General features: G+C 58.6%; 1 protein-coding gene across 2 annotated transcripts; it reads left to right on the top strand.

Annotated features, from left to right (window-relative positions):
• Positions 1 to 935: 935 nt before the first annotated feature.
• Positions 936 to 26,626, top strand: POU6F1 (POU class 6 homeobox 1). Of its 2 annotated transcripts, none has more exons than XM_068410814.1 (12): positions 936 to 1,240; positions 8,930 to 9,032; positions 13,957 to 14,053; positions 15,874 to 16,072; positions 17,703 to 17,824; positions 18,307 to 18,532; positions 20,291 to 20,532; positions 20,887 to 21,015; positions 21,160 to 21,378; positions 22,689 to 22,827; positions 24,624 to 24,798; positions 25,623 to 26,626. In XM_068410814.1, the coding sequence occupies exons 3-12, from the start codon at positions 14,000 to 14,002 to the stop codon at positions 25,966 to 25,968; spliced, it is 1,851 nt and encodes a 616-aa protein (XP_068266915.1). In that variant the 5' UTR covers positions 936 to 1,240; positions 8,930 to 9,032; positions 13,957 to 13,999; the 3' UTR covers positions 25,969 to 26,626. The 2 variants fall into 2 exon arrangements, with proteins under 2 accessions (XP_068266915.1, XP_068266914.1); XM_068410813.1 differs by having other exon boundaries at positions 8,930 to 9,036.
• Positions 26,627 to 27,028: the final 402 nt, after the last annotated feature.

Here is a 27,028-nt window from a genome sequence, read left to right as displayed (position 1 = left end):
TCTCAGGGCTCTGGCTCTGGGGGGGGGTCTCTGGTACAGGGGTCTTGGGGCTGAGGGCTTTGGGGTCTTGGGGGGGTCTCTGGTTCGGGGGTCTCGGGGCTGAGGGCTTTGGGGTCTCGGGGGGGTCTCTGGTTCAGGGGTCTCGGGGCTGGGGGGGGTGTCTCTGGTTCGGGGGGTTCTGGGATCTGGGGGTGTCTCTGGTTCGGGGGTCTCTGGGGTCTGGGGGTGTCTGTGCTCTGGGGGGGGGGGAGGTCCCCGTGCTCGGGGGGTCCCCGTGTGCCCCCGGCAGGGGCTGCTGTCAGGGCTTGGGGGGGGTCTCTGGTTCAGGGGTCTCAGAGCTGAGGGCTTTGGGGTCTCGGGGGGTCTCTGGTTCAGGGGTCTCAGGGCTGGGGGGGGTGTCTCTGGTTCGGGGGGGGTCTGGGGGTGTCTGTGCTCGGGGGGGGTCCCCGTGCTCGGGGGGGTGCACCCCTGGTAGGGGCTGGTGTCAGGGCTGGGGGGGTCTCTGGCTCAGGGGTCTCGGGGCTGGGGTGTGTGTCTCTGGTTCGGGGGTCTCTGGGGTCTGGGAGTGTCTGTGCTCGGGGGGGGTCCCCGTGCTCGGGGGGGTCCCCGTGCACCCCCGGTAGGGGCTGGTGTTAGGGCTGGGGGGGTCTCTGGCTCAGGGGTCTCGGGGCTGAGGGCTTTGAGGTCTCGGGGGGTCTCTGGTTCAGGGGTCTCGGGGCTGGGGGGGTGTCTCTGGTTCGGGGGGCTCTGGGGGTGTCTGTGCCCGGGGGGGGTCCCCGTGCTCGGGGGGGCCCCGTGCGCCCCCGGCGGCAGCGGGCAGCGCCGCAGCCCCGCGGTGCGGCCCAGGCCTGGCGCATAAATTATGTTCATGACGCAGCACCTAAAAAAATCCCCCCGCGGGAGAGAAAACAACCGCGCTCAACCCCACGGCACAAAAAAACCCCACACAACCCCCCAAAAACCTTCCCCCCCCACCCCAAAAACCTTCCCACCCCCCCCACACCCCGCACACGGGGGTCCCGGCGCCGCCTCCCACCGCCCCCCCCGCCTCCCTCCTCCCCCTTTTTGTGCCGCCGTCGCTGTGAGATGAATTTTTAATTATTCCCCAGCAGAAAGGGAAGGAGCGGAGGAGCGCGGAGCGGTGCGGAGCAGCGCGGATCCCCCCTCAAAATCCCTGTGTTTCCCCCCAAAAATCCCCGTGTCCCCCCCCCGACAGCGAGCGCTCAGCCCCGGCAACGCGGTGAGTGCGGGGCAGGGGCGGGGGGCCCCGGCGCGGTGAATATGCAATGTCGTAATTAGCATAATTTATATATTTATGATAAAGAATGATATGGGGGTGGGGGAAGCGGCGCGGAGGGGAAAACGGGGAGGGGGGGGCAGCGGGGTTGTTTTTTTGGGGGGGATGCGTGGATTTTGGAGAGGGGAAGGCAGGTCGGTGGGGTTTGGGGGGGTCAGTGGGGTGGGGGGGGCAGTGGGGTTTGGGGGGGGCAGTGGGACTTGGAGAGGGGTCACTGGGTTTGGGGGGGTGGTAAATTGGGGAGAAGTGGGGGGGGACACACAGAGTGGGGATGGGGGGGCAGTGGGACTTGGAGGGGGGTCATTGGGTTTGGGGGGGTGGTAAATTGGGGTGAACTGGGGGGACACACACACTCTAAGAGTGGGGATACAGATGGGGGGCAGCGAGAGAGTGATGGGGGGCACTGGAATGAGGGGGTTAGGATTTAGGGGTGGGGGTCCCTGGGGGACCCCGGAGCTGGGGGTGTCCGGGGAAAGAGGGGGCTGGTGAGCCCCAGCGCAGGGAAAGGGGGTGACTGCCCTGGGGAGGGCTCAAGGCGGGGCAGGAGCAATTGGGGGCTGTGGGAGGTGGGTTTTGGGGTGCAGGAGAGGAGGAACAGGGCTGGGGATGAACAGGGGGCAGGACAGGAGGACAGTGTTGGGGTCCTGCCAGGAGAGGGCAAAGGGACCCCCAAGGGAGTGGCCCTGCCCTTGGGGTGCGGGTGCCGGGGGGTGCAGGTGCCAGGCGGGGATTTGGGTGCCCCAGCACTCCAGGGGGGTGGGCAGAGCCCCCCCCGAGGGGAGGGGCAGCTGCTGCAGCTGTGGGTGTGGATGGAGAGTAGGACTTGGGGGGTACAAGGGTATTTTGGGGGCTGTGTGGGGCTGTGCATGGGGTGCTGCGGGGGTTTGGGGGGGCTGTGCACCCCTGGAGGGGTGTCACTGTCCCAGGGGCAGCTTCCACGGCCACCCTGAGCCCCTCGGTTTGTGTTTTGGGGTGAGGGGGGACCCTCCCTGGGTCCACCCTGAGCCCCTCAGTTTGCGTTTTGGGGGGGGACACACACACCTTCCCTGGGTGCTGCAGAGCCGCAGCTGAGGGGGGTCCGACAGCACAGGGGATAGGGAGGACTGGACGGGGTACGGTGGATCCCGATCGTCTCGGGGGGTGAGAAATGTGATGGGGGGGCTGCATTCACTCCTATTCCATGGAGGGGAGGAGAGGGGCTGTCACCCCCCCACTGAGACCCGTCCCCAGCACCTGCAGCCATCTCGGCGTCAGGCTTGGTCTTCAGCCGATGAACCCCGCTTTAAAAGCCCCTGAAGGGGTGATGAGGGGCAGAGCGCTGCCCCCCACATGGGACCATAGGCTTAGTGGGGGGGGCGTCCTGTGCCCCCCGAACCGACCACGATGTCCCTCAGAGATGTCCTGGGCCCTTGAGGTGGCTTCCAGTGCTGGGGTGTTGGCAGGGCAGAGAGTGATTGATGCTCCGGGCGCTATTTTGGGGGAGAGAGACGGGAACTCAGAGTGCACCGGCTTGGGAGATCCGAAATCTGCTCCTCTAGCGTGACCTTGGGTCGTGAACTTAATCCCATCATCTCCTCTGACTGTGTGTAACGGGAACAAAAATAATTCCCCAATAATTCCCCGTCTCTCTGGAGAAAGGAGCGGATTCCTGGGAAATCACCATAAGCTGATCTGGCTGCTCGGGACGAGCCGGCCGGGGTTTGCATTGCAAATGAGGGGAACCCCGTTATCCTCGGCACAACAGCACAGGCAGGAGGTTTTATTCGGGATCAGGCTTTTGCCCCAAAAACCCGGTGAAGGTGAGAAGCAAAGCAAAGATGAAGAGCTTCAACCGAGGCCGTGCAGCAGCCCGGCAGTGACAGAGCGGGACACAGCGCGCCCATCTCCTGTTTTCATGGAAAAAAAATCCCACGTCGTGGCCGGGAGAAAAATGTTTCTCTTTCATGGTGCCAAGAGGATTTTGCAAATAACGGGGTTAAACTGCCAAACTGGCAGGAAAGCTTGGGCAACTGGTTTGGGGTTTTCCCCCCTTTTTTTTTTTCAAGCAGGTTTTGGGACCCTCCGCTGGGTATTTCCTCCTCCTTGCCCGGGCAACAGATGCTCTGATGAAGCGATTAAAGCATCACCTGTATTTCTGCTCGGGATCGGGGTGCCGGAGCGAGCTGCGCGTGCACCGGGGCTCGTCCTTGACAGCTTTACACAAGCTGAGGCCAAATTGATGCCAACCAACCTCTCCGTCTCCCGCTCCCGTGCCGTTTGCGCCTCTCGAGCGAGATAATCCAGACTGGGAAGCGCTCGCTACGTCTCGGCAGCTCCATTTTCTCCACTGATGTGAATTCCTGAGCTGGCTCCTGCCCCAGCGGGCTCCCCATGGCCACGTGGCCGGGCTCAACGTGACCCCTCGATATCATCGGATCATAGAATGTCAGGGGTTGGAAGGCACCTCTGGAGATCATCGAGTCCAACCCCCCTGCCAGAGCAGGACCGATCTAGGGCAGGTCACACAGGAACGCATCCAGACGGGGCTTGAAAGTCTCCAGAGAAGGAGACTCCACAACCTCTCTGGGGAGCCTGTTCCAGGGCTCTGTAACCCTCACAGTAAAGAAGTTCTTCCTCATGTTGAGGTTGAACTTCCTGTGCTCCAGCTTGCATCCATTGCCCCTTGTCCTATCGCAGGGCACAAGTGACAAGAGGTTGCCCCTTTCCTCTTGACCCCCAGCCCTCATCTATTTATACACATTAATCAGATCCCCTCTCAGTCTTCTCTTCTCCACACTCAAAAGCCCCAGGTCGCTCAACCTTTCCTCCTAAGGCAGGTGTTCCAGACCCTTAATCATCCTCGTAGCCCTCCTTTGGACTCTTTCCAGTAGATCTCTGTCCCTCTTGAACTGGGGAGCCCAGAACTGAATGCAACACTCCAAGTGAGGTCTCACCAGGGTAGAGTAGAGGGGGAGGAGGACCTCCCTCGATCTGCTGGACACGCTCTTCTTAATGCACCCCAGGATCCCATTGGCCTTCTTGACCCCAAGGGCACATTGCTGTCCCATGGAGAACTTGTCCACCAGGACTCCAAGGTCCTTCTCCACGGAGCTGCTCTCGAGCAGATTGCCTCCTAACCTGGACTGGTGCATTTTATTCCTCCTTCCCAGGTGCAGGACTCTGCACTTATTCCTGTTGAACCTCATTAGGTTCCTCTTTGCCAACTTCTCCAGTCTGTCCCATTTGCTCGATAAACTTTATGCTTGTCCCCAAGTGGCCCCGGCTGTGCCTTTTCGCTGACGTTGGAAGATGAGTTGGGTCGGTAGATGAGTTTTCCTGGCCTCTCCTTTGGGATTTGGCTGCCCCAAGCCTGGCACGGGATTTTCCAGGCTCGAAGTTGACTCAACACCGTGGATGAGGAACGCTGGGGAGCTGCCATGTCTCCTCCAAAAGCCTCCCAGCGGAAAAAAAAACCCTCTGTCTTAAAGATTTCGCCGTCGTGCTGGTGCAGATGCTGCCAGCTTTCCCTCACAGCCCCGATCTTCAGGAATTTTACAGCTGGCTGTAAAACCAGCTCTCAGCAAGGCTCCGCGTCGGCTGTCTGCAGTCCTGTGCACGGACCTGAAGCTCTCCCACGCTCGAGGTGTTTGGTGCAGGACCAAAAGAACAGGGAAAATAGAGTAGAAATTAGATTTACATCAGTTTGCTGCTTAGGGGAAAGTTTTTATTCGAAGGCTGAGGTGGGCCGGGCTGGCTCCTCTCCACCAGAAAAAAAACTTTGGTTTTATTTTTTCCTCTCAGCTCGTGGAGGGTGAGCTCGGGTGTGGGGATGCTCACCAGGCAGCTGGGTGTCTTCATTGGAGATGGATGGTTTTGAGCTCTGCCGGTGGCAACGCATCGCATCACATCTCCTGCCTCAGTTTCCCCATCGGTGAATGTGGTGAAGTCTTAAAAGCGATAAAAGTTTAGAAGGGTAAAAAGGCGTTTTAAGAGGGATGATGATCTGTGAGGAGGGAAAACAACCTCGCAAACTGCTGGGGTGAACTTGGATCCAGGTCTCCACCACTGTGACACCTGGAAATATGCTTTGAAAAATAATTCCCGCTGATGGCATCGTTTCCAGCCTGGATCTTTCCGCTCCAAACATGGTGAAAAATATCATGCAAGCTGGCGAGCCTGCGGCGAGGGACATTGGGGCTGCGTCGTTACTATAAGACCTCATTTCCGGGGAGCAGGACCATAGAATCCCAGGCTGGTTTGGGTTGGAAGGGACCTTAAAGATCATCTCGTTCCAACCCCCTGCCACGGGCAGGGACACCTTCCACCAGACCAGGTTGCTCCAAGCCCCATCCAACCTGGCCTTGAACACTGCCAGGGAGGGGGCAGCCACAGCTTCTCTGGGCAACCTGGGCCAGGGTCTCACCACCCTCACAGCAAACAATTTCTTCCCAATATCTCATCTCAATCTCCCTTCTTTCAGGTTAAAACAGTTCCCCCTCATCCTATCACTCCATGCCCTTGTCAAAAGCCCCTCTCCAGCTTTCCTGTAGCCCCTTCAGGCGCTGGAAGGTGCTAAAGGTCTCCCCGGAGCCTTCTCTTCTCCAGGCTGAACAACCCCAACTCTCTCAGCCTGTCTCCACAGCAGAGGGGCTCCAGCCCTCGGAGCATCTTCGTGGCCTCCTCTGGACTCACTCCAACAGCTCCGTGTCCTTCTGCTGTTGGGGGCCCCAGAGCTGGACGCAGCACTGCAGGGGGGGTCTCCCGAGAGCGGAGCAGAGGGGCAGAATCCCCTCCCTCGCCCTGCTGGCCACGCTGCTGGGGATGCAGCCCAGGATGCCGTTGGCTTTGGGCTGCGAGCGCACGTTGCCGGCTCATGGTGAGCTTCTCGTCACCCATCACCCCCAAGTCCTTCTCCTCAGGGCTGCTCTCACTCCACTCTCCTCCCAGCCTGTGTTTGTGCTTGGGATCGCCCCGACCCACGTGCAGGACCTTGCACTTGGCCTTGTTGAACTCCATGCGGTTCGCACAGGCCCAGCGCTCCAGCCTGTCCAGGTCCCTCTGGATGTCACCCCTTCCCTCCAGCGTGTCACCGCACAGCTCAATGTCGTCCCCAAACTTGCTGCGGACACACTCAATCCCACTGTCCATGTCACCAACAAAGGTGTTCAAACCACCCCCCGGACCTGTCCCGCCGCATCAGTGACGGCTTTGCCGGGAGGTGTCGGGGTGTCTGTCCCTCCACGTGCATTTGCACCCTCGCCCCGGTGGGGTGTCAGTGTGTAAACCCCCCTCGGGGCAGGAACCGGTGTCTTAACGCCACCTTTTAGGGCTCGTCTGCCTGAAACCAGTGTCTCCTTATGGCACGTTCACACTCCTCAGCGTGGGATCAGAGTGTCCATCCAAAGGAATTAATCCAGGATAAACCACGGCAAGTAATTAGCGAGTGTCCAAAATGCTGCGTGGAGCAGCTTTAATTAACCTCTTAGGGTTTAATTAACCTCTTAGGGTTTCTTACCTGTGGCAAGTTTGTTCCAACTTAGATTTCCACCCACTTGGGATCCAAGTGGCTACATCTCTGACTCATTAACACTTGTAATTAACACGGCAATTATATTCACAGTGAGACTGGGAGCATCTTAAATTATCCTTCCTTTCGCCCCGCCCTTTTTTTTTTTAAATATTATTATTATTATTATTTTGTGCATTTCATTTCCTCGCCGCCATCTGTTGCGAAATGGCTGTCGTCTTGCTGCGTGCACTTAACACCACCATCTGGGCAAATTATTTGTCCCATTAATTGCAAAAAAAAAAAAAAGGAGAAAAAAAAGTCTGAAGAAACGAAATGAAATGAAATAAAATGGTGCTGCCGACCTGCCTGACCGTCTGCTAAAGGAGAAGCAGCCAGCTCCGAAGCACGTGGCTGAACTGCGTTGAGCCTGACATTTATGGCTTCCTGGCCTCTGTTAGGACTAGTGTGGCCAGCAGGAGTAGGGAAGGGATCGTCCCTCTGTACTCGGCACTGGTGAGGCCGCACCTTGAATCCTGTGTCCAGTTGTGGGCCCCGCACTTCAAGAGAGATGTTGAGGTGTTGGAGTGAGTGCAGAGGAGGGCGACCAAGGTGGGGAAGGGTCTGGAGGGTCTGACCTGCGAGGAACGGCTGAGGGAGCTGGGGGGGTTTATCCTGGAGAAGAGGAGGCTCAGAGGTGACCTTAGTGCAGTCTACAACTACCTGAAGGGAGGTTGGAGCGGGGTGGGAGTCAGCCTCTCCCCCAGGCAACCAGCGCCAGGACAAGAGGACACAGCCTCAAGCTTTGCCAGGGGAGGTTCAGGTTGGACATGAGGAAGCATTTCTTCTCAGCAAGGGTCATTAGCCACTGGAAGGGGCTGCTCAGGGAGGTGGTGGAGTCACCATCTCTGGAGGGGTTTAAGACAAGACTGGCCATGGCCCTTAGTGCCCTGGTCTAGTTGCCATGGTGGTGTCAGGGCCATGGTTGGACTCGATGAGCCCAGAGGGCTCTTCCAACCTCATTGATTCTGGGATTCTGTGAAATCCAGCCATCAGAGTGTTACAAATATTCAAAATGGAATTCAGTTTAATTACAAAATGATAGGTTTAGTAGGATATGTATAATGGGGAAGGGATGCTGTATTCTGCCTTTTTCCTTTGCTTTACTTGCTATTTGATTTGCCTGTGAGCTGTCCTGAGGGTTGAGAAATTCTCTAAATTTTTATCTTATCAGCCTGCTAACTTAACTGCCTAAGCATATCTCAATAGAACAAGTTGCAAGAACATTAAGGGTGTGCAAAACCCAGCGAGAACTGGTACGGAGGTTTGACCAAGAGCCAAGGGACTACTACACCTGCCAAGGAGAAGAGGTGAAAAGTGCACAGCAAGGAAGACATACGGCCTTCATCCCTGAGACCCCGGCCCACGACCACCAGAAGAAACTGCACGTGCGCAACCAGGAGGAGTTAAAGGCGGAGGCTATGGAAATGATTTCTGAGAGCTCATTATAATAAAGACCGCCTTTTCGGGGAAAAGTTATGAATATGTATAGGCATCCTTAGAATTGTGATGAATATGTAACATTTTACTACATAAATACAAGGTGAATTATCAAGGGGGGTGCGCACGGATTTGGAGCGTCTGACCCCCGTGCCGCCCAGCGCTGCAATAAAGGTGTGCCTGCTTCTTGATGCTACGTTGGTGTTAAGAGGTTTTATTCCCGATTTTGGTGACAGGAGCAGGGATATTTCGCCGTCTTCAGCCTTTCGTGCTCCTGCGGTTCTGAGAGATGCTCTTTAGCTTAGACTGGGATGGGTGGGGCTGGAGATCGGTGAGGTCTGATGTTTGCAGCGGCGTTCGGTGCTCCGTATGTCACCAAACTCCAAGAAAAGCCAACGCGCATGTTAATTTTTCAGTACCGTGGGCTTTTAGGGGCAGCTCGTTGATTCAGCTCAAGTTCCTGAAGCTCCTCTGCCCTTTGGCAGCGACGAGGAGCAATTGGGGGGAATTAAGTCGCGAGAATGACGATGCTTTGGAGTTGTCCCCTCTCGACGAGTTGTTCCCTCTCTCCTGTTGCTCCTCATCGCTTTCGGGGAGCAGGCACAGCTCGGTATGGAGACAGCTCGAGGTTTTTTCTTTCCCTACAGCCTAAACCCGGAGCGCCGCAGCCCGGCAGCCCACCCCGAGGAGCAGGACGCAGCAGCCAGCCCCGTCTCCTGCCAGGAGTGTCCTTTCACCCCAGAGCAAACCGTGAGTAAGTACTGGGGCTGCTGCCTTTCCCTGCGCTGCCCGCAGCAATCCCTCAGGGTTTCGGCTCCGTAATCCCCGCGCAGCAGCCCGATGCTCCCCATCCTCTCCAGGCCCTGCTCTGCAGTGGCTCCACAGGTGCTTTTGGGGTTTTGGATGTGCCCCGGCTGTGCGGGAAGGGTCTCCCCGCAGACCAAACAGCCCCTCAGCCGCCCCTTCCCATCCCACTGCGGTCGCTGTGCCCTCGCCTGCCACTTTGGGATCCCAATTTAGGCCCAACAACCCCTATGTGACAGCTGGGGTGGGATCACCGGCGTAGCAACGGTGGCAGGGAGGTGACAGGAGGAGAGCAGGAAACTTTCCCACCTCTTCCAGGCTCAGCTGTAGGAAAAAGCTGCCACAAGACGCTGGGGGTTTGCTACTTGTTAGCAAAGCTGGAACTGAGGGTGTTTAGCCTGGAGAAAAGGAGGCTGAGGGGAGACCTTCTCGCTCTCTACAACTGCCTAAAAGGAGGGTGTAGCGAGGGGGCGGTCAGTCTCTTCTCCCAGGTAACAAGCAATAGGACAAGAGGAAACGACCTCAAGTTGCCCCAGGGGAGGTTTAGATTGGAGATCAGGGACAATTTCTTCCCCAAAGGGTTGTCAAGCGTTGGAACAGGCTGGCCAGGGCAGTGGTGGAGTCCCCATCCCTGGGGGGATTTAAAAGCCGTGTAGATGTGGTGCTGAGGGCCATGGGTTAGTGGTGGCCTTGGCAGTGCTGGGTTAACGGTTGGACTCGATTGTCACCGAAATCAGGAATAAAACCTCTTAACACCAATGTAGCATTACGAAGCAGGCACACCTTTATTGCAGCTGGGCGACACGGGGAGGTAGTCCTCCAAAAGCGTGCGCGCCTCATCAGTAGTTCATTTCATATTTATGTAGCAAGTTAATTACATATTCATCATGTATCCAAGGACGCCTATACATATTCATAACCTATCCCGAAAAGGCAGTCTTTATTATAATGAGTTCCAGGAATTCATTTCCATAGTTTCCTCCTATGTCTCCTCCTGGTTGCGCACATGCAGTTTCTTCTGGTGGTCGTGCGCCGGGGTCTGTGAGATGAAGGCCGTATGTCTTCCTCGCTGTGCACTTTTCACCTTTCCTTCTTGCGCAGGCGTGGTAGTATCTTGGCTCTCTAACATGTTGTAACTTGTTTGTCCAGTAACTCCATTGTATTCAACTAGTGTCTGTGACGGTTTCTAACAACACAAAAGTCCAGCAACTTACCTAGTGGGGTTTCTATGGCTACCTACTTCAAACCTAACAGTGCCTATAGTTACTTGTTTCAAACTTAATAATCCTATAACTAGGTTACAGACTCTAATACAGAACACAAACTTATCATTTTGTGATTAAATTTCATTTGATTTTAAGTATTGGTAACACGATGATCCTAAAGGTCCTTTCCAACCAAAACGATTCCATGATTCTATAAAGCTCCTTGTTAGAAAAGCCTCAAGGGCTGCTCTGCTTGTGCCCGGATCCATCGTGGTCTGGTGATGCGGAGGGAAGATAAAGTGATGTATAGCAGCTGCCAGGAGCAAGCAGATCGCACCCCGTGGGTTGAATTCAGCAGGACATTGAGTGCGTCAGCAGCAAGTTTGGGGACGACACCGAGCTGTGCGGTGCGGTGACACGCTGGAGGGAAGGGGTGACATCCAGAGGGACCTGGACAGGCTGGAGAGCTGGGCCTGTGTGAACCGAATGGAGTTCAACAAGGCCAAATGCAAGGTCCTGCACGTGGGTCGGGGCGATCCCAAGCACAAACACAGGCTGGGCAGAGAATGGAGTGAGAGCAGCCCTGAGGAGAAGGACTTGGGGGTGATGGGTGAGGAGAAGCTCACCATGAGCCGACAACATACACTGGCAGCCCAGAAAGCCAACAGTATCCTGGGCTGCATCCCCAGCAGCGTGGCCAGCAGGGCGAGGGAGGGGATTCTGCCCCTCTGCTCCGCTCTCCTGAGACCCCCCCTGAAGGGCTGCATCCAGCTCTGGGGCCCCCAACATCAGAAGGACACAGAGCTGTTGGAGCGAGTCCAGAAGAGGCCACGGAGATACTCAGAGGGCTGGAGCACCTCTGCTCTGGAGACAGGCTGAGAGAGCTGGGGCTGTTCAGCCTGGAGAAGAGAAGGCTCCGGGGAGACCTTCTAGCACCTTCCAGCACCTGAAGGGGCTACAGGAAAGCTGGAGAGGGACTTTTGACAAGGGCATGGAGTGACAGGATGAGGGGGAACGGTTTTAAAGTGAAAGAGGGGAGATTGAGATGAGATATTGGGAAGAAATTGTTTGCTGTGAGGGTGGTGAGAGCGTGGCCCAGGTTGCCCAGAGAAGCTGTGGCTGCCCCCTCCCTGGCAGTGTTCAAGGCCAGGTTGGATGGGGCTTGGAGCAACCTGGTCTGGTGGAAGGTGTCCCTGCCCGTGGCAGGGTTTTGGAACAAGATGGGCTTTAAGGTCCCTTCCAACCCAAACCAGTCTGTGATTCTATGACATAGGGTCAGAGCCCCCTCCCCGTACCCCCAAAAACCCTCCCCGTTGCCAGCTGCTCTCCAGAGAAGGTCAGAAATCTCCTCCTGAGTGTTCGCCTTCGCTCCTCTCGCAGCGGGACACTTTGCACCTTCGTTTTGCTGCTTTGCCCGCGCTGCCCACAGCTCTCCCTTGCTCCGGCTTCCTCGCCGTTTGCTGGGCTCTGGCTGCTGGAGAGCTCATTAATTTTTAATAATGCCAACTGCCTGCGTAAGCCACTCGCTCGTCCCTGTTCTCTGTTGCACTAGGATAAATTGTTAATTAACTGCGCGCTGGCATCCCAAGGTGTTTGTCTGCTCTGAAGCTAAGGCCAGGTTTAAACATTCACAGCAGCTATTGGAGATCACTTGCCAGCTGCTCTAAAAACCCTCCCTGAATCTGGCAATGGGGCTGTTTCTGCGTCCTGCATGAATTTTTGGGTTGAGCCTGGCAGGGCAAGGAAGGGGGAGAGCTGGGGCGAGCGGCTGGTGAAGGAAATAGCCCCGTCTCTGCTGGGACCCTGAGCGTTGCTTCACTGCAGATACCAAAATAACAAGTGGTGTGTACAAAAGCCAGCCTGAGGGAGTTAGATGCTCGGCCCCTCTTGAGTTTCAAATGAGAATTTGGCTCTTATTTCAATTTAGGCCCCTTTGGATCAACAGGATCCCAATAACTAGGTTTACTAATTGCATACAAATGCCATCTCTGGCTCAGGATCTGCTCGGTGGCCTCAGTGGGAGCCTGGTGGCTTCTGAGATGGAGAGAAATCATAAAGGGCTCGTAAAAACGGTGCCGGGGGATGTTACCTGGATCCTGGAGGTGCCTCTTGGGCTGATTTGATGGGTTGGTGAGCGAATGCAGAGGAGGGCGACCAAGCTGGGGAAGGGTCTGGAGGGTCTGACCTGTGAGGAACGGCTGAGGGAGCTGGGGGTGTTTAGCCTGGAGAAGAGGAGGCTCAGAGGTGACCTTAGTGCAGTCTACAACTACCTGAAGGGAGGGTGTAGCGGGGTGGGAGTCGGCCTCTTCTCCCAGGCAACCAGCGCCAGGACAAGAGGACACAGCCTCAAGCTTGGCCAGGGGAGGGTCAAGTTGGACATGAGGAAGCATTTCTTCTCAGCAAGGGTCATTAGCCATTGGAAGGGGCTGTCCAGGGAGGTGGTGGAGTCCCCATCTCTGGAGGGGTTTAAGGCAAGACTGGCCATGGCACTTAGTGCCCTGGTCTAGTTGCCATGGTGGTGTCAGGGCCATGGTTGGACTCGATGAGCCCAGAGGGCTCTTCCAGCCTCATTGATTCTGGGATTCTGAGCTTGCCAAGGACTGAGCTGGCTGGTGCGTGTGATGCCAGCGTCTCTCGTGGGGCAGAGACAGGATCAGGCCCAGCACAGAGGGGATCAGCACCCGGGCTGGAGGTGAGCGGCTGCTGCCCAGCGTTTTGGGACAGCTCGGGCAGGGAGAGCTGGGGTCTGTCTGCACCTACCAGTGTCAACGTGCCCCCAGGCTCCCGAGCGGTGACACAAACAAGGACACCTTCGCGTACGCATCGAGTCATTCTGAATGTCATCCAGGCTGGCTGGTTAAACGCAGCCCTGAGACGTTCCTAATTAAAAATTCATAAGCCTCTTATAAAGGCAATTACACTTCTGCAAGGCAGCGAGGGGACGATACGTGACCAAATGAGTTAGCGAAGGGTGTTGGAAGAGGAAGAGTTGCCTTCCAACAGGTGGGCTGAGCGTCTTCCCTCCACGAAAGACTCGTTTCACCACCTTAATGAAGTGTCGCCAACAATTTAGGTCCCATCAGGAAAGAGCAACTTGACTCTCCTGCTTCTCGTGGCCAGCGTCAGAGGCTTGGGGGAGCTGTGAGATGTCACACGGAGACTTCGGGGACCTGGTCTGGGCTTCAGATAGGGAGCACGGGCAGTTTCATGTGGGTTTTTTAGGGTTTTTTAGGGTTTTGAAACAGGCTGTAGGAATTGCATCCTCATCTCCCAAAGGGAGAGCAGAGGAGGAAAGGCTTGGCCCTTGCATTAACCCTTCCCTTGCTCTGCTGCGCGTATATTTGATTCTCACCCAATAAATTACGCTACCCCACGTCTGTGACCTCTTTGCCAAGAGGATGGGAGGTGGTGGGAAGCACCCGAGACACCAAAGCCTGCGCCGGGGAGGAGGGTGTGTCCCCGTGGTGTAGGGAAGGAGGGGCATTAGCAAGCTCTGCCCTGCCCCGAATCGTAGCCGGGGCCAGCACAGAGGGGGAGAGGTGGATGGTAGAGCCAGAGAGGAGCGGGGAGGCGGTGGGAGAGACCAGGTTTGGTTGAGCCAGCATGTCACCCCCCGAGCCGCTCGCTGTGTCAGTGATGGACCCTCCCCTGTCTCCCACTTGCAGCATGTGGAAGGTCTGAGCCTTCTCCCACCTTCACCGGGACACCATGGACACTGAAGCCGTGCAGCCCCAGGAGGCTTCGCTGACGGTCAACGAGCAGGTATGGGCATCGCCGGCTCCATCCCCGCTGCACCCCTTCGCACCCCACAACCGGGAGGGCCGAGGGGTGGGAGCTGGAGTTCAGCAACAGCCTGAGCGGGGCGAGGGCAGGGATCATCCTCGTGTACTCAGCACTGGTGAGGCCGCACCTCGAATCCTGGGTGCAGTTTTGGGCCCCTCATGACAAGAAAGACCTTGAGGTGCTGGACCGAGTCCAGAGAAGGGCAACGAAGGTGGTGAAGGGTCTGGAGCCCAAGGAAAAGGGTCTGGAGAGCTTGTGAGGAGCAGCTGAGGGAGCTGGGGGTGTTTGGCCTAGAGAAAAGGAGGCTGAGGGGAGACCTTCTTGCTCTCTACAACTACCTGAAAGGAGGGTGTAGCGAGGGGGGGTCGGTCTCTTCTCCCAAGGAAGGAGAGGAAACGGCCTCAAGTTGCCCCAGGGGAGGTTTAGATTGGAGATTAAGGGACAATTTCTTCCCCAAAAGGGTTGTCAAGCGTTGGAACAGGCTGCCCAGGGCAGTGGTGGAGTCCCCATCCGTGGGGGGATTTAAAAGCCGAGTAGATGTGGTGCTGAGGGCCATGGGTTAGTGGTGGCCTTGGCAGTGCTGGGTTAACGGTTGGACTCGATGACGTTAAAAGTCCTTCCCACCCAAAATGGTTCCGTGATTCTATTCTATGTCGTGATTCCGAGGGCTCGCCCGACCCCGGGTCAGAGCCATGGGGTGGTGCATCAGCACTCGCTCTGGTGCTGCAGTCACGGTGCTGTGGCTCTGCCGAGGGTGCTACGGCTGCCAACAGCAGTGTTTTACCTGCTGAAGCCGTTGTCCACCGATGCCCGCGGAGCTGGGGTTGTCTTCGCCCTGAAGCTGCTGATTAACTAAAGCAGCGAGGTGCTGGGGGGGGCTGCGATCCCCCCACCCGTCCCTCCTTGAGGTGGCAGGGTGGGTTCTGCTTGGTTTAAGGGTCACCCCAAGACACATCCCGTGGGGCAGAGGGACCTGCTTCGCTCTGCCCTGGGGTGCGTGGCCCCGGGGGACCCTGCTGTGGGGTCGGGTGCCTGGAGCATGTAATGAATGGGTTAACTTTGTTCATGAAATCGCATGTGGGCGTAGGGGCTTTGCTGTAACTTAGCTGGAAGCCATGGACATCCTGCTGAGTGCACAATTGCTCGCTGATGAATAACGTATGTATAGAAATACTCCTAGAGCGCATGAGTGCAGCCTGAGCGCGTGTGTGCGCTGCCAGGCGTGTGCGTGCACGCTGAGCGCCCGCGTGCACAAGTGTGCACTGCCAAGCACACGTGTGCACGTTGAGTACGTGTGTGAGAAATGGGATGATGCGTGTAACAAAAGTGTATTCCTAGATCCAGGATGAACATCCTGTTATGTAAGATAGTAGGTTTAGAATAATATATGCTAAGCTTGTAACTAGATAAGGAAATATCAGCGCAACCAACAAACGGCAAATGCATAGATAAGAGGAACTGTCGAAACACAAACAGGCTAAAAACGCAAGCGCCAGAGGGAGGAGACTTACGCTAACGAGTTCCTGAAAAGAATTAACATAATCACACCCATTCCTAGAACTAATTGTAATAACCCAACTCATATTAATGAATATGTATGCTTTGTCTAATAAATTGATGTTTCCCGTATGATTCGGTGTGAACCGTTGGTGGAGCTGTGACTCCCCCGGTCACCCAGCGCTGTTTTGCTCATTTATTGCTTGCTAATAAATTTTCTTGTGAGTAATATAGATTGGCTCTTCTGATTTATCCCAAGAATCTATAACAGAGCTGATGGACCTTTTGGGGCGTATTTGCAGGTTATTGTCATGTCCAGCCATGAAACCATCCGAGTGCTGGAGGTCGGCGTGGACACCCCGCTCCCGGCCGAGGAGGACCGCAAAGCCTTGGAGATGCCACCAGAGGAGGTAGCGCGGGGCTCCCCGGGAGCCACCGGCCACCCGGGCAGAGAGGACGTCCCACCCAGCAGCCAGAGCTCGGGCAGCGGGGAGGCAGCCGGTAAGACACTTTCCTTCCCCAGGGCTCATTCGCTGGGGTGAATTCTCAGGGTTCATCCCTGCAAGTGACGTTGGGCTCTGGACTGCTGGGTCGGAGCCGGGAGGACGAGCTGCGCCCATCGGGGCGGGCAGACTCTGGAGCATCCCCATCCTTGGCTTAGGAGTTAGCAAAACCAATTCCTTCTCTGGGAGCTGACAGGGAAAAGCATCCTGCAGCGAGGGCAGCCCTCAAACATGGGCTTAAAATAGAGAGGACATTTGCTGATGAGATGTTTCGCTGAGGAACTCAGTTTTCCTGCAGCAGGGACTTGGGTTTCCTCTCCCCCTCACCCTGGGGTGCTGAGCTCGCTGCAGGTTCATCCCTTCTCGCATCGGAACGCAGCTCTGGAAATCAGCCTGTGGGGAGATCCCGCTTTATTCCTCACTGCTTTTTGGCCAGCACCCCAATCCTCCTGCAGGTCCTGGATCCTCCTGCAGGTCCTGGATCCTCCTGCAGGTCCTGAATCTGCCTCCAAGCGCCCCTGTCCTGTCCTCTCTCCTGAGGCTCTCATGCTTTATTTTAATTTAATAGGACTTTCCTCTGGTTGTCACCTCTGTCATGGTGTCCCCCAGGGCTCAGTACTGGGCCTAGTCCTGTTTAATATCTTTATTGATGATCTGGATGAGGGGATTGGGTGCACCCTCAGTGAGTTCGCGGACGACACCAAGTTGGGGGGGAGTGTTGATCTGCTGGAGGGCAGGAAGGGTCTGCAGAGGGATCCAGGACAGGTTGGATCGATGGGCCAAGGCCACTGTGTGAGGTTCAACAAGGCCAAGTGTCGGGTCCTGCATTTGGGGCACAACAACCCCCCGTACCACTACAGGCTGGGGGAAGAGTGGCTGGAAAGTGCGTGGTGGGAAAGGCCCTGGGGGTGTTGGTCGATGACGGCTGAATATGAGCCAGCAGTGTGCCCAGGTGGCCAAGAAGGCCACCAGCATCCTGGCTTGTATCAGCACTAGTGTGGCCAGCAGGACCAGGACAGGGATCGTTCCCCTGTGCTCGGCACTGGTGAGGCCGCACCTCGAATCCTGGGTGCAATTTTGGTCCTCTCATGACAAGAAAGACCTTGAGGTGCTGGAGCGAGTCCAGAGAAGGGCAGCGAAGGTGGTGAAGGGTCTGGAGCACAAGGAGAAGGGTCTGGAGAGCTTGTGAGGAGCGGCTGAGGGAGCTGGGGGTGTTTAGCGTGGAGAAAAGGAGTCTGAGGGGAGACCTTCTCGCTCTCTACACCTGCCTGAAAGGAGGGTGTAGCGAGGTGGGGTCGGTCTCTTCTCCCAGGTAACAAGCGATGGGACGAGAGGAACCGGCCTCAAGTTGCCCCAGGGGAGGTTTAGATTGGAGATCAGGGACAATTTCTTCCCCCAAAGGGTTGTCAAGCGTTGGAACAGGCTGCCCAGGGCAGTGGTGGAGTCCCCATCCCTGGGGGGATTTAAAAGCTGTGTAGATGTGGTGCTGAGGGCCATGGGTTAGTGGTGGCCTTGGCAGTGCTGGGTTAGCGGTTGGACTCTATGATCTCAAAGGTCCTTTCCAACCAAAACGTTTCTGTGATTCTGTGATTCTCTCTCTCCAACGCATCTCCTCTGCCCCTCCCCAGGCAAACCCAAACCGGTGACCGGAGCATCCCCCAGCACTGTCCCTTCCGTCGGCACCTTCAGCCACGCCACAAGCCAGCAGCCGCCGACGCTGGCCCCACTGGCCGTACAAGCCACCCTGCAGGTAACTACCCCACAGCCGCAGAGCGGGCGGGAGAGGAGGGCTGGGGTGGAGGCGGCGGGGGGGGACACACGGTGGGGACCCCCCGGGGAAGGCGTCCGCTCGCTGTTAGGTGACCCCCAAGAGCAGAGTCAGCCGCTCGTGGCACGGGGTGTAGGCCCTACGCCCCGCACCAAGGCGGTTTCCCTCTGCTTGGCGCCCTCGCCAAGGGCCTCGCGCCGCCGAGGTGCTGCCAGAGACGCGTCGGGTGGTTTGCGAGGGTGGGGGGGATCCCCCCCCCAGCACCCAGTTTCCCCACGGAGAAGGGGGGGCTCCGCGGAGCTGGGAACCCAGCTGCTGAGATGGGAGGGACCCCGGGGCTGCCCGGCTGCCAGGTCTACCCACACCCCCCCCCGTTTTTTTTTAACAAAGACTTTATTCTCCGCTGATGCTGTCTGCAGTGGCGTTGATTTGTGTTCTTTTTTAAATCTTGTTTACTTTTGCAGGTCTTGACTCAGGAAAACTTAGCAACAGTTGTGACAGGAGTAATGGTTCCAGCAGGGACAGTTACTCAACCTCTTCTTATCCCCATCAGTATTGCAGGTCAAGTGGCAGGTCAGCAGGGACTGGCTGTGTGGACATTTCCTACAGCAACGGTCGCTGCCCTCCCCGGATTGACGGCTCCTTCTCCTACAGGGGGAATTTTCAAACCGCCTATAACCAATTTACAAGGTAACCCGGCGCTTTTCTGCTTTGTGACCTCCTTCGTTTCATCCTTCCCCTTCAATCTGGGCTGCAATCCACGCCGTCCTCTCCAGAGGGGTCACAGACGGCGTTTAATTTGGGTGGGAGGGACTTGTTTGGGGACTTGTTTGAGATGAGGATGGTGATGGGGAGGAAGGAAGCGCGCAGGGATGGGGTGTGAGGTCCAGGGTAGATTTAGGGTGCTGGGTACGACACCCTGTTGCAGTGGTTGAGGATCTGCAACATGGGGGAACGTGAGAGAAGGGGGATTGGTGCATCTCCGGCGATGCCCAGGGAGAGGGAATCATCTCCCCTTGAGCTCCCACGAGGGAAGGAGCCTGTCCTGGTGTGATCTGTAGAGATAATGGGGTGCCGGCGCTGCCCCCCCCCTCTACGCTGGCAGCAGCACCCAGTTTGGGTTAGACCCAGCGCTCTGACTGGGCAGGATGAGTCCTGCCATAGCGGAGGAGAAGAGGAGGGCAGGGTGAGGATGGTGATGGGGAGGAAGGAAGCACGCAGGGATGGGGTGTGAGGTCCAGGGTAGATTTGGGGTGCTGGATATGACACCCTGTTGGAGCAGTTGAGGTTCTGCAAGGAGGGGGACGTGAGAGAAGGTGCACCTCCAGCAATGTCCAGGGAGAGGAAATTGTCTCCCCTTGAGCTCCCGCGAGGGAAGGAGCCTGTCCCGGTGTGATCTGTAGAGATAACGGGGTGCTGGCGGTGCCCCCACCCTCTGCGTTGGCAGCAGCACCCGGTTTGGGTTAGACCCAGCGCTCTGGCCGGGCAGGATGAGTCCTGCTGCAGCGCAGGGGCTCAGCTCTGCCCGTTACACGGGAGCTGGGGGGACCTTTCGCCGCGATACCATGAGCACGCAGAGATGAATCCCCTGGTGATACAGTTCCCTTTGGGAAGGGACAGTGAGTGGGGCAGGGGGTCAGGGTCTCCCCTCACCGAGCTCAGGGTCTCCCCGACATTGCTTGTACCAGCACTAGTGTGGCCTGGTGGAAAAGGACCTGGGGGTATTGGTCGGTGGTGGCTGAATATGAGCCAGCACTGTGCCCAGGTGGCCAAGAAGGCCACCAGCATCCCGACTTGTATCAGCACTAGTGTGGCCAACAGGACCAGGGCAGGGATCGTCCCCCTGGACTCGGCACTGGTGAGGCCACACCTCGAATCCTGGGTGCAGTTTTGGGCCCCTCATGACAAGAAAGACCTTGAGGTGCTGGAGCGAGTCCAGAGAAGGGCAGCGAAGGTGGTGAAGGGTCTGGAGCACAAGGAGAAGGGTCTGGAGAGCTTGTGAGGAGCGGCTGAGGGACCTGGGGGTGTTTAGCCTGGAGAAAAGGAGGCTGAGGGGAGACCTTCTCGCTCTCTACAACTGCCTGAAAGGAGGGTGTAGTGAGGGGGTGTCGGTCTCTTCTCCCAGGTCACAAGCGATGGGACGAGAGGAAACAGCCTCAAGTTGCACCAGGGAAGGTTCAGGCTGGATCTTAGGAAGAATTTCTTCACTGAAAGAGTCATTAGACATTGGAACGGGCTGCCCAGGGAGGTGGTGGAGTCACCATCTCTGGAGGTGTTCAAAAAACATCTAGATGTGGCTCTTCAGGACATGGTTTAGCGGGCGTGGTGGCATTGGGTCAACGGTTGGACCTGATGATCTTTTAGGTCTTTCCCACCCTTAACAATCCTGCGATTCTCTGATCCCCGTCTCCCCCTGACTCACTCTCTCTCCGTCTCTTTGCTCCGCAGCCGCCGCCGTACTGACCACGACCATCCAAGCGCCGGTGCAGCCTGCCCAGCCGCTGCAGGCTACGGTCCAGGCCCGGCCACCCCACCAGCCCCCCGGCGTCGTCTTCTCCGCCGCCACCACCAGCCAGCCCCCCATCCTGCCCCAGCCCACCGCAGCGCCCACGCCGCCCGTGGCCAAGGCAGTGGAGACGCAGACCCACATCACCGTCCAACCGGCTGGATTTGCCTTTAACCCCGGCATAGTAAGGAGGAGCCGGGCGAGTTTGGCCACCGTTCCCCTTTATCCCATGCCTTACGTGGCCACAGAGAGCCACGAGAAGTCGTGTTTCCCCGGGGACGAAGCGTTCTGGTTCAGCCGTCATCTACTGGGGGATCGTGCCTCAGTTTCCCCATCGATGAGCGACCGAGCGAGCGGCTTCGCTTTAGGCCAAAAAAAATCGAACGGATGGATTTAAGGACGTCGAAGGGAGCGTGTCCCGTCACGGCGGCGAGGCGGGAGTCACCGTGCCACGGGGAAGGGGGTGGCCCAGGGCGGGGGACGCGGTGGCTTGAGGTGCCACCCGCCTCGCTGACCCTCAACGTTTGGTTCTCCGCAGATCAACGCGGCTTCTCTGGGGGGTCAACCCCAACTCCTGGGCTCTTTGGCGGCCGCCCCCGTGATCGCAAACCCCATCTCCAGCGTGCAGGGCATCACGGGCCAAATCCTGACCAACGCCCAGGGCCAGGTACCGCCGGGGAGGGACCTGCCCCGTGCAAACCCACCGCCGGCTGCCACCCCCCCGGGGTCGTTTCTCCTGGGGAAGGAGGGGACGGACGTGGCCGGTGTGTGTGTGTCCCCCTCCAGCCCTGGCTCTCCTCCCTTCACCCAGGTGATCGGGACGGTGCCATGGGTGCTGAACCCCCCCGGGATGGCGGCAGCTGGCCCTGCCCCGCCCGCTCTGTCGGCCCCGAACCTGCAGGTACAGACGGTGACGCCTCAATTGCTGCTCAATGCCCAGGGCCAGGTCATCGCCACGTTGGCCGGCAGCGCCATCCAGGCGGCCACCATCAAGAAAACCGGCACCCCCGAGCCCCCCGCTAAGAACGAGGTGAGCCACGGGCACGGGGCTCGTGGCCGCGTGGCCAAAGGGCTGGTGGTGGCCCCGGCTGCGTGGCTCTGGGAGCACGTGAGCACCTTTGGGACCAAACCATGTGGCTTTGGGACCCAACCACGTTGCTTTGGGAGCACGTGAGCACCTTTGGGACCTGACCACATGGCTTTGGGACCCAACCACGTGGCTTTGGGACCCAACCACGTGGCTTTGGGACCCAACCATGTTGCTTTGGGAGCATATGAGCACCTTTGGGACCCAGCCACGTGGCTTTGGGACCCAACCACATTGCTTAGGGAGCATATGAGCATCTTTGGGAGGTGGCCACGTTGCTTTTGGAGCATGGGAGTGTCTAGGACCTGGCCGTGTAGCTTTGGGACGAGGCCACATTGCTTTGGGAGCACGTGAGCACCTTTGGGATGCAGCCACGTGGCTTTTGGAGCACATGAGCATCTTTGGGACCCAGGCATGTGGCTTTGGAACCCAACCACGTTGCTTTGGGAGCACGTGAGCACCTTTGGGACCTGGCCACGTGGCTTTGGGACCCAACCACGTTGCTTTGGGACCCAACCACGTTGCTTTGGGAGCACATGAGCATCTTTGGGACCTGGCTATGTGGCTTTGCAACCCAGTCACATTGCTTTGGGACCAACTGAGGATCTTTGGGACCCAACCACGTTGTTTTGGGAGCACATGAGCACCTTTGGGACCTGGCCGCGTTGCTTTGGGACCCAACCACGTGGCTTTAGGAGCACGTGAGCACCTTTGGGACCTGACCACGTTGCTTTGGGAGTACATGAGCACCTTTGGGACCCAACCACGTGGCTTTGGGACCCAACCATGTGGCTTTGGGAGCATGTGAGCACCTTTGGGACCTGGCCACGTGGCTTTGGGACCCAACTACGTTGCTTTGGGACCAAACCACACTGCTTTGGGAGCATGTGAGCATCTTTGGGACGCATCCCCTCCTGCCCCACAGTGCTGCCCCATGGGGCGTCCTGCTCTCTGTGCCCACCAAACTTCCCAGCTGGGATGGGAAAGACCAAACCTCACCTTGGTGTGAGCGGAGGTGCTGGTCACCCCACACCTACGTGGCGGGACACCCCAAACCCAGTACAGAATTGTCACGTCCCCATTCCCAGCATGGAGCTGGCTGGTTTCCAGTGTCACCTCTCCATCCCAGCCTGTGTCACCACCATCAGCAGGTGGCCACTCTCCTGGAGCCGGTGGGCACGGAGCAGCCCGGCCATGGCGCTGGAAGAGGGGGCACCCCGTTCTGGGGGTGCTGACCCTCCCCTCTGCCCCAGGTCCAGCCCATCCAGCCGGCCCCAGCTCTCGCCCAGCCCGCCGTGGTGGTGGCAAACCCAGCCCCGGCGCTGAAGGCTTCCGCCACGCCCGTCCCCATCACCTGCTCGGAGACCCCCACCGTCAGCCAGCTGGTCTCCAGTGAGTCACGGCGGGGGATACTGGGGGGCTGCTGGGGACTGGGATCCCCTGAGATGGGGAGAGGATGCTGGGGATACTGGGGGAGATGCTGGGGACTGGGATTTCTTGGGATGGGGGGAGGATGCTGGGGATACTGGGGGAGATGCTGGGGACTGGGATTCCTTGGGATGGGAGAGGATGCTGGGGATACTGGGAGGATACCGGGGACTAGGATTACCTGGGAAGAGGGATAGCGGGGTCTGGGAACCCCTGAGATGGGGAGAGGATGCTGGGGATACTGGGGAGATACTGGGGAGATGCTGAGGACTGGGATCCCTTGGGATGGGGAGAGGATGCTGGGGTTACTGGGGGGATACCGGGGACGGGGATTACCTGGGAAGAGGGATAGCAGGGTCTGGAACCCCTGGGATGGGGAGAGGATGCTGGGGATACTGGGGGAGATGCTGGGGACTGGGATCCCTTGGGATGGGGAGAGGATGCTGGGGATACTGGGGGGATACTGGGGACGGGGATTACCTGGGAAGAGGGATAGCAGGGTCTGGAACCCCTGGGATGGGGAGAGGATACTGGAGGGATACTGGGGGGATACTGGGGTCTGGGGTCCCCTGGGATGCAGGGAGGATGCTGGGGATACAGGGGGGATACTGGGGACTGGGATCCCCTGGGATGCGGGGAGGATGCTGGGGATACTGGGGTCTGGGATACTGGGGGGGATACTGGGGTCTGGGATCCCCTGGGATGCGATGACGATGCTGGGGATACTGGGGGGGATACTGGGGGGATACTGGGGACTGGGATCCCCTGGGATGCGATGAGGATACTGGGGATACTGGGGAGATACTGGGGTCTGGGATCCCCTGGGATGCAATGAGGATGCTGGGGATACTGGGGAGATACTGGGGTCTGGGGTCCCCTGGGATGCAGGGAGGATGCTGGGGATACTGGGGGGATACTGGGGTCTGGGATCCCCTGGGATGCAGGGAGGATACTGGGGATACTGGGGGGATACTGGGGGGATACTGGGGACTGGGATCCCCTGGGATGCGGGGAGGATGCTGGGGATACTGGGGGGATACTGGGGTCTGGGATACTGGGGGGGATACTGGGGTCTGGGATCCCCTGGGATGCGATGAGGATGCTGGGGATACTGGGGGGGTACTGGGGGGATACTGGGGACTGGGATCCCCTGGGATGCGATGAGGATACTGGGGAGATACTGGGGTCTGGGATCCCCTGGGATGCAATGAGGATGCTGGGGATACTGGGGAGATACTGGGGTCTGGGGTCCCCTGGGATGCAGGGAGGATGCTGGGGATACTGGGGGGATACTGGGGTCTGGGATCCCCTGGGATGCAGGGAGGATACTGGGGATACTGGGGGGATACTGGGGACTGGGATCCCCTGGGATGCGGGGAGGATGCTGGGGATACTGGGGGGATACTGGGGTCTGGGATACTGGGGGGATACTGGGGTCTGGGATCCCCTGGGATGCAATGAGGATACTGGGGATACTGGGGAGATACTGGGGTCTGGGATCCCCTGGGATGCAATGAGGATACTGGGGATACTGGGGAGATACTGGGGTCTGGGATCCCCTGGGATGCGATGAGGATACTGGGGGGATACTGGGGTCTGGGATCCCCTGGGATGCTGTGCACCCGCTCCCTGCACCCCCGGGGATGCCCGCTGGCTCCCAGCCCTCGTCCGGGCGCCTAACGAAGGGGACGCTCGTTAGGGCAGTGGGGTCCCCTGGGCTCCGTGGCCGTGTCACGCAGCCCCCGCGTCCCTCCCTGCAGAGCCCCCGGTCCCCAGCGCCGGGACGGACGAGGACGGGATCAACCTGGAGGAGATCCGGGAGTTCGCCAAGAACTTCAAGCTGCGGCGGCTGTCGCTGGGGCTGACGCAGACGCAGGTGGGGCAGGCGCTGACGGCCACCGAGGGCCCGGCCTACAGCCAGTCGGCGATCTGCAGGTGCGGGCCACCGGCCACCGGCCATGGGCCACCGGCCACGGGGCCACCGCGGAGCCCTCGCTGGGGCGGGGAGGTGGGGGGAGTTAGAGAGTGGGGGGAAAATCAAGGAATAGGGGGAAAAATTAGGGAATGGGGGAAATTAGGGAATGGGGGAAATAGGGAATGGGGGAAAATTAGGGGATGGGGAGAAAGCAGAGTAAGGGAGGGAAATGGGAGACAGGGAGGGTGGGTGGGGTCGCTGCCCCTGAAGCCCCTCACTGCGGCGTCATTCCCGGGGCCCAAACCCCATCACCATGTCCCCAACCTCGTCACCATGTCCCCAACCCCATCACCTTGTCCCCAACCCCATCACATCCCCAACCCCATCACTATGTCCCCAACCCCATCACAGCGTCCCCAACCCCATCACCACTTCCCCAACCCCATCACCACGTCCCCAACCCCATCACAGTGTCCTCAACCCCATCACCACGTCCCCAACCCCATCACCTTGTCTCCAACCCCATCACAGTGTCCCCAACCCCATCACCACGTCCCCAACCCCATCACAGTGTCCCCAACCCCATCACCACTTCCCCAACCCCATCACCTTGTCCCCAACCCCATCACCACGTCCCCAACCCCATCACCTTGTCTTCAACCCCATCACAGTGTCCCCAACCCCATCACCACGTCCCCAACCCCATCACAGTGTCCCCAACCCCATCACCACATCCCCAACTCCATCACCTTGTCCCCAACTCCATCACCACGTCCCCAACCCCATCACCACGTCCCCCCTCACCCTCGTCACGTCCCTGAGAGCTTCTCAGTGCCCACCTCAGGTTCGAGAAGCTCGACATCACCCCCAAGAGCGCCCAGAAGCTCAAACCGGTGTTGGAGAAATGGTTGAGCGAAGCCGAACTCCGTAACCAAGAAGGGCAACAAAACCTGATGGAGTTCGTCGGGGGGGAACCCTCGAAGAAACGGAAGCGCCGCACGTCCTTCACCCCGCAAGCCATCGAGGCTCTCAACGCTTACTTCGAGAAGAACGCTTTGCCCACGGGCCAGGAGATCACCGAGATCGCCAAGGAGCTCAACTACGACCGCGAAGTCGTCCGCGTCTGGTTCTGCAACCGGCGGCAAACCCTCAAGAACACCAGTAAACTCAACGTCTTTCAGATCCCCTAAATCGGGGATGGGGGAACCCCCCCCCCCACCCCGTCGCCCACCCCAATCTCCTGCCATCAGCACTTTGGTCACCGACTCTGTCCCCCAGCCCCTCCCCGCGGTGGGTCTCGGGGTCTCCACCACCCCACCGTGCTCGTACGCGTGTCCCCTGTGTCCGTCTGTCCCCCCCCCCTTTTTTTCCGCATCACACATGACCTAAGCGTGTTCGCGGCGGCTGTCACGCCTGCCTCCCGCCTCCTGCCTGTAACATGCGTGGTGACGGACCCTCTGCCTGCACGCGCCGCCTCGCCTGCCCCCCAGGTGTGTCCCTCCCCCCCCAAAAAAACCAGTGATTTTCATTTTTGGGCTGTTTTCCCGTGCTTCTGAGGTAGCGACGTGGCTCGCTTGGGGTGAGCCCCAATTTAATTTCACCCCCGCTTTGATTTCGGCAGTCCCCCACCGGGGTGAGGGGCTTCTCGGTGCAACCCCCCCCTACTATGAGGACGTCACCGTGGGTGATGGTTGGGGACGGCACTGGGCTCCCCACCATCCCGTGAGGGTTTTTGGGGGGGTGAACCCCATAATGGAGGCAGCACCCCCTCCCCGCACCCTGAGCCTGGGGGCCAGGTGGGTTGGGGGGCTCCATCCCTCACCCCCCTCTTGCCCGGGGAGCGATGGGGAGAGGCGATGGCTGGAGGGGGGGAGGTTTGGGGGGGACGGGGAGGGGACGCCGGGTCACCCCGCGGGGGACACGGCAGACTGATGCACTTGATGTAGTGGTGTGAAATAAACAGTATTTTTCTTTTTTCTTTTCCTTTCCCCTTTTTTCCAGAGTGGGGAGGGGGAAGCAGAGGGGTGGGGGGGGTCCCTACTCACCCTCCCCGCCCCCAAACCCTGGGAGACGTGGGGGTGGGGGGGGCTGCTCTTGGCACCCTGCCGCAGCTCCCCATGCCACCAGCGCCCGGGTTTTGGGGGAAGAGGCTCCGAGGATGGAGCTGGGCCGTCTCCAAGGGGCAGCATCGTTTCCTCCCATCCCCGCTGCAGCCCCGGGAGGGAGAAAAACACCCGCCCCCGGCCCGCT

Source organism: Nyctibius grandis, chromosome 11, assembly GCF_013368605.1.
Source record: "Nyctibius grandis isolate bNycGra1 chromosome 11, bNycGra1.pri, whole genome shotgun sequence".
In the NCBI taxonomy this organism is placed as follows: domain Eukaryota; kingdom Metazoa; phylum Chordata; class Aves; order Nyctibiiformes; family Nyctibiidae; genus Nyctibius; species Nyctibius grandis.
This window is presented reverse-complemented; position numbering and strand designations above follow the sequence as displayed.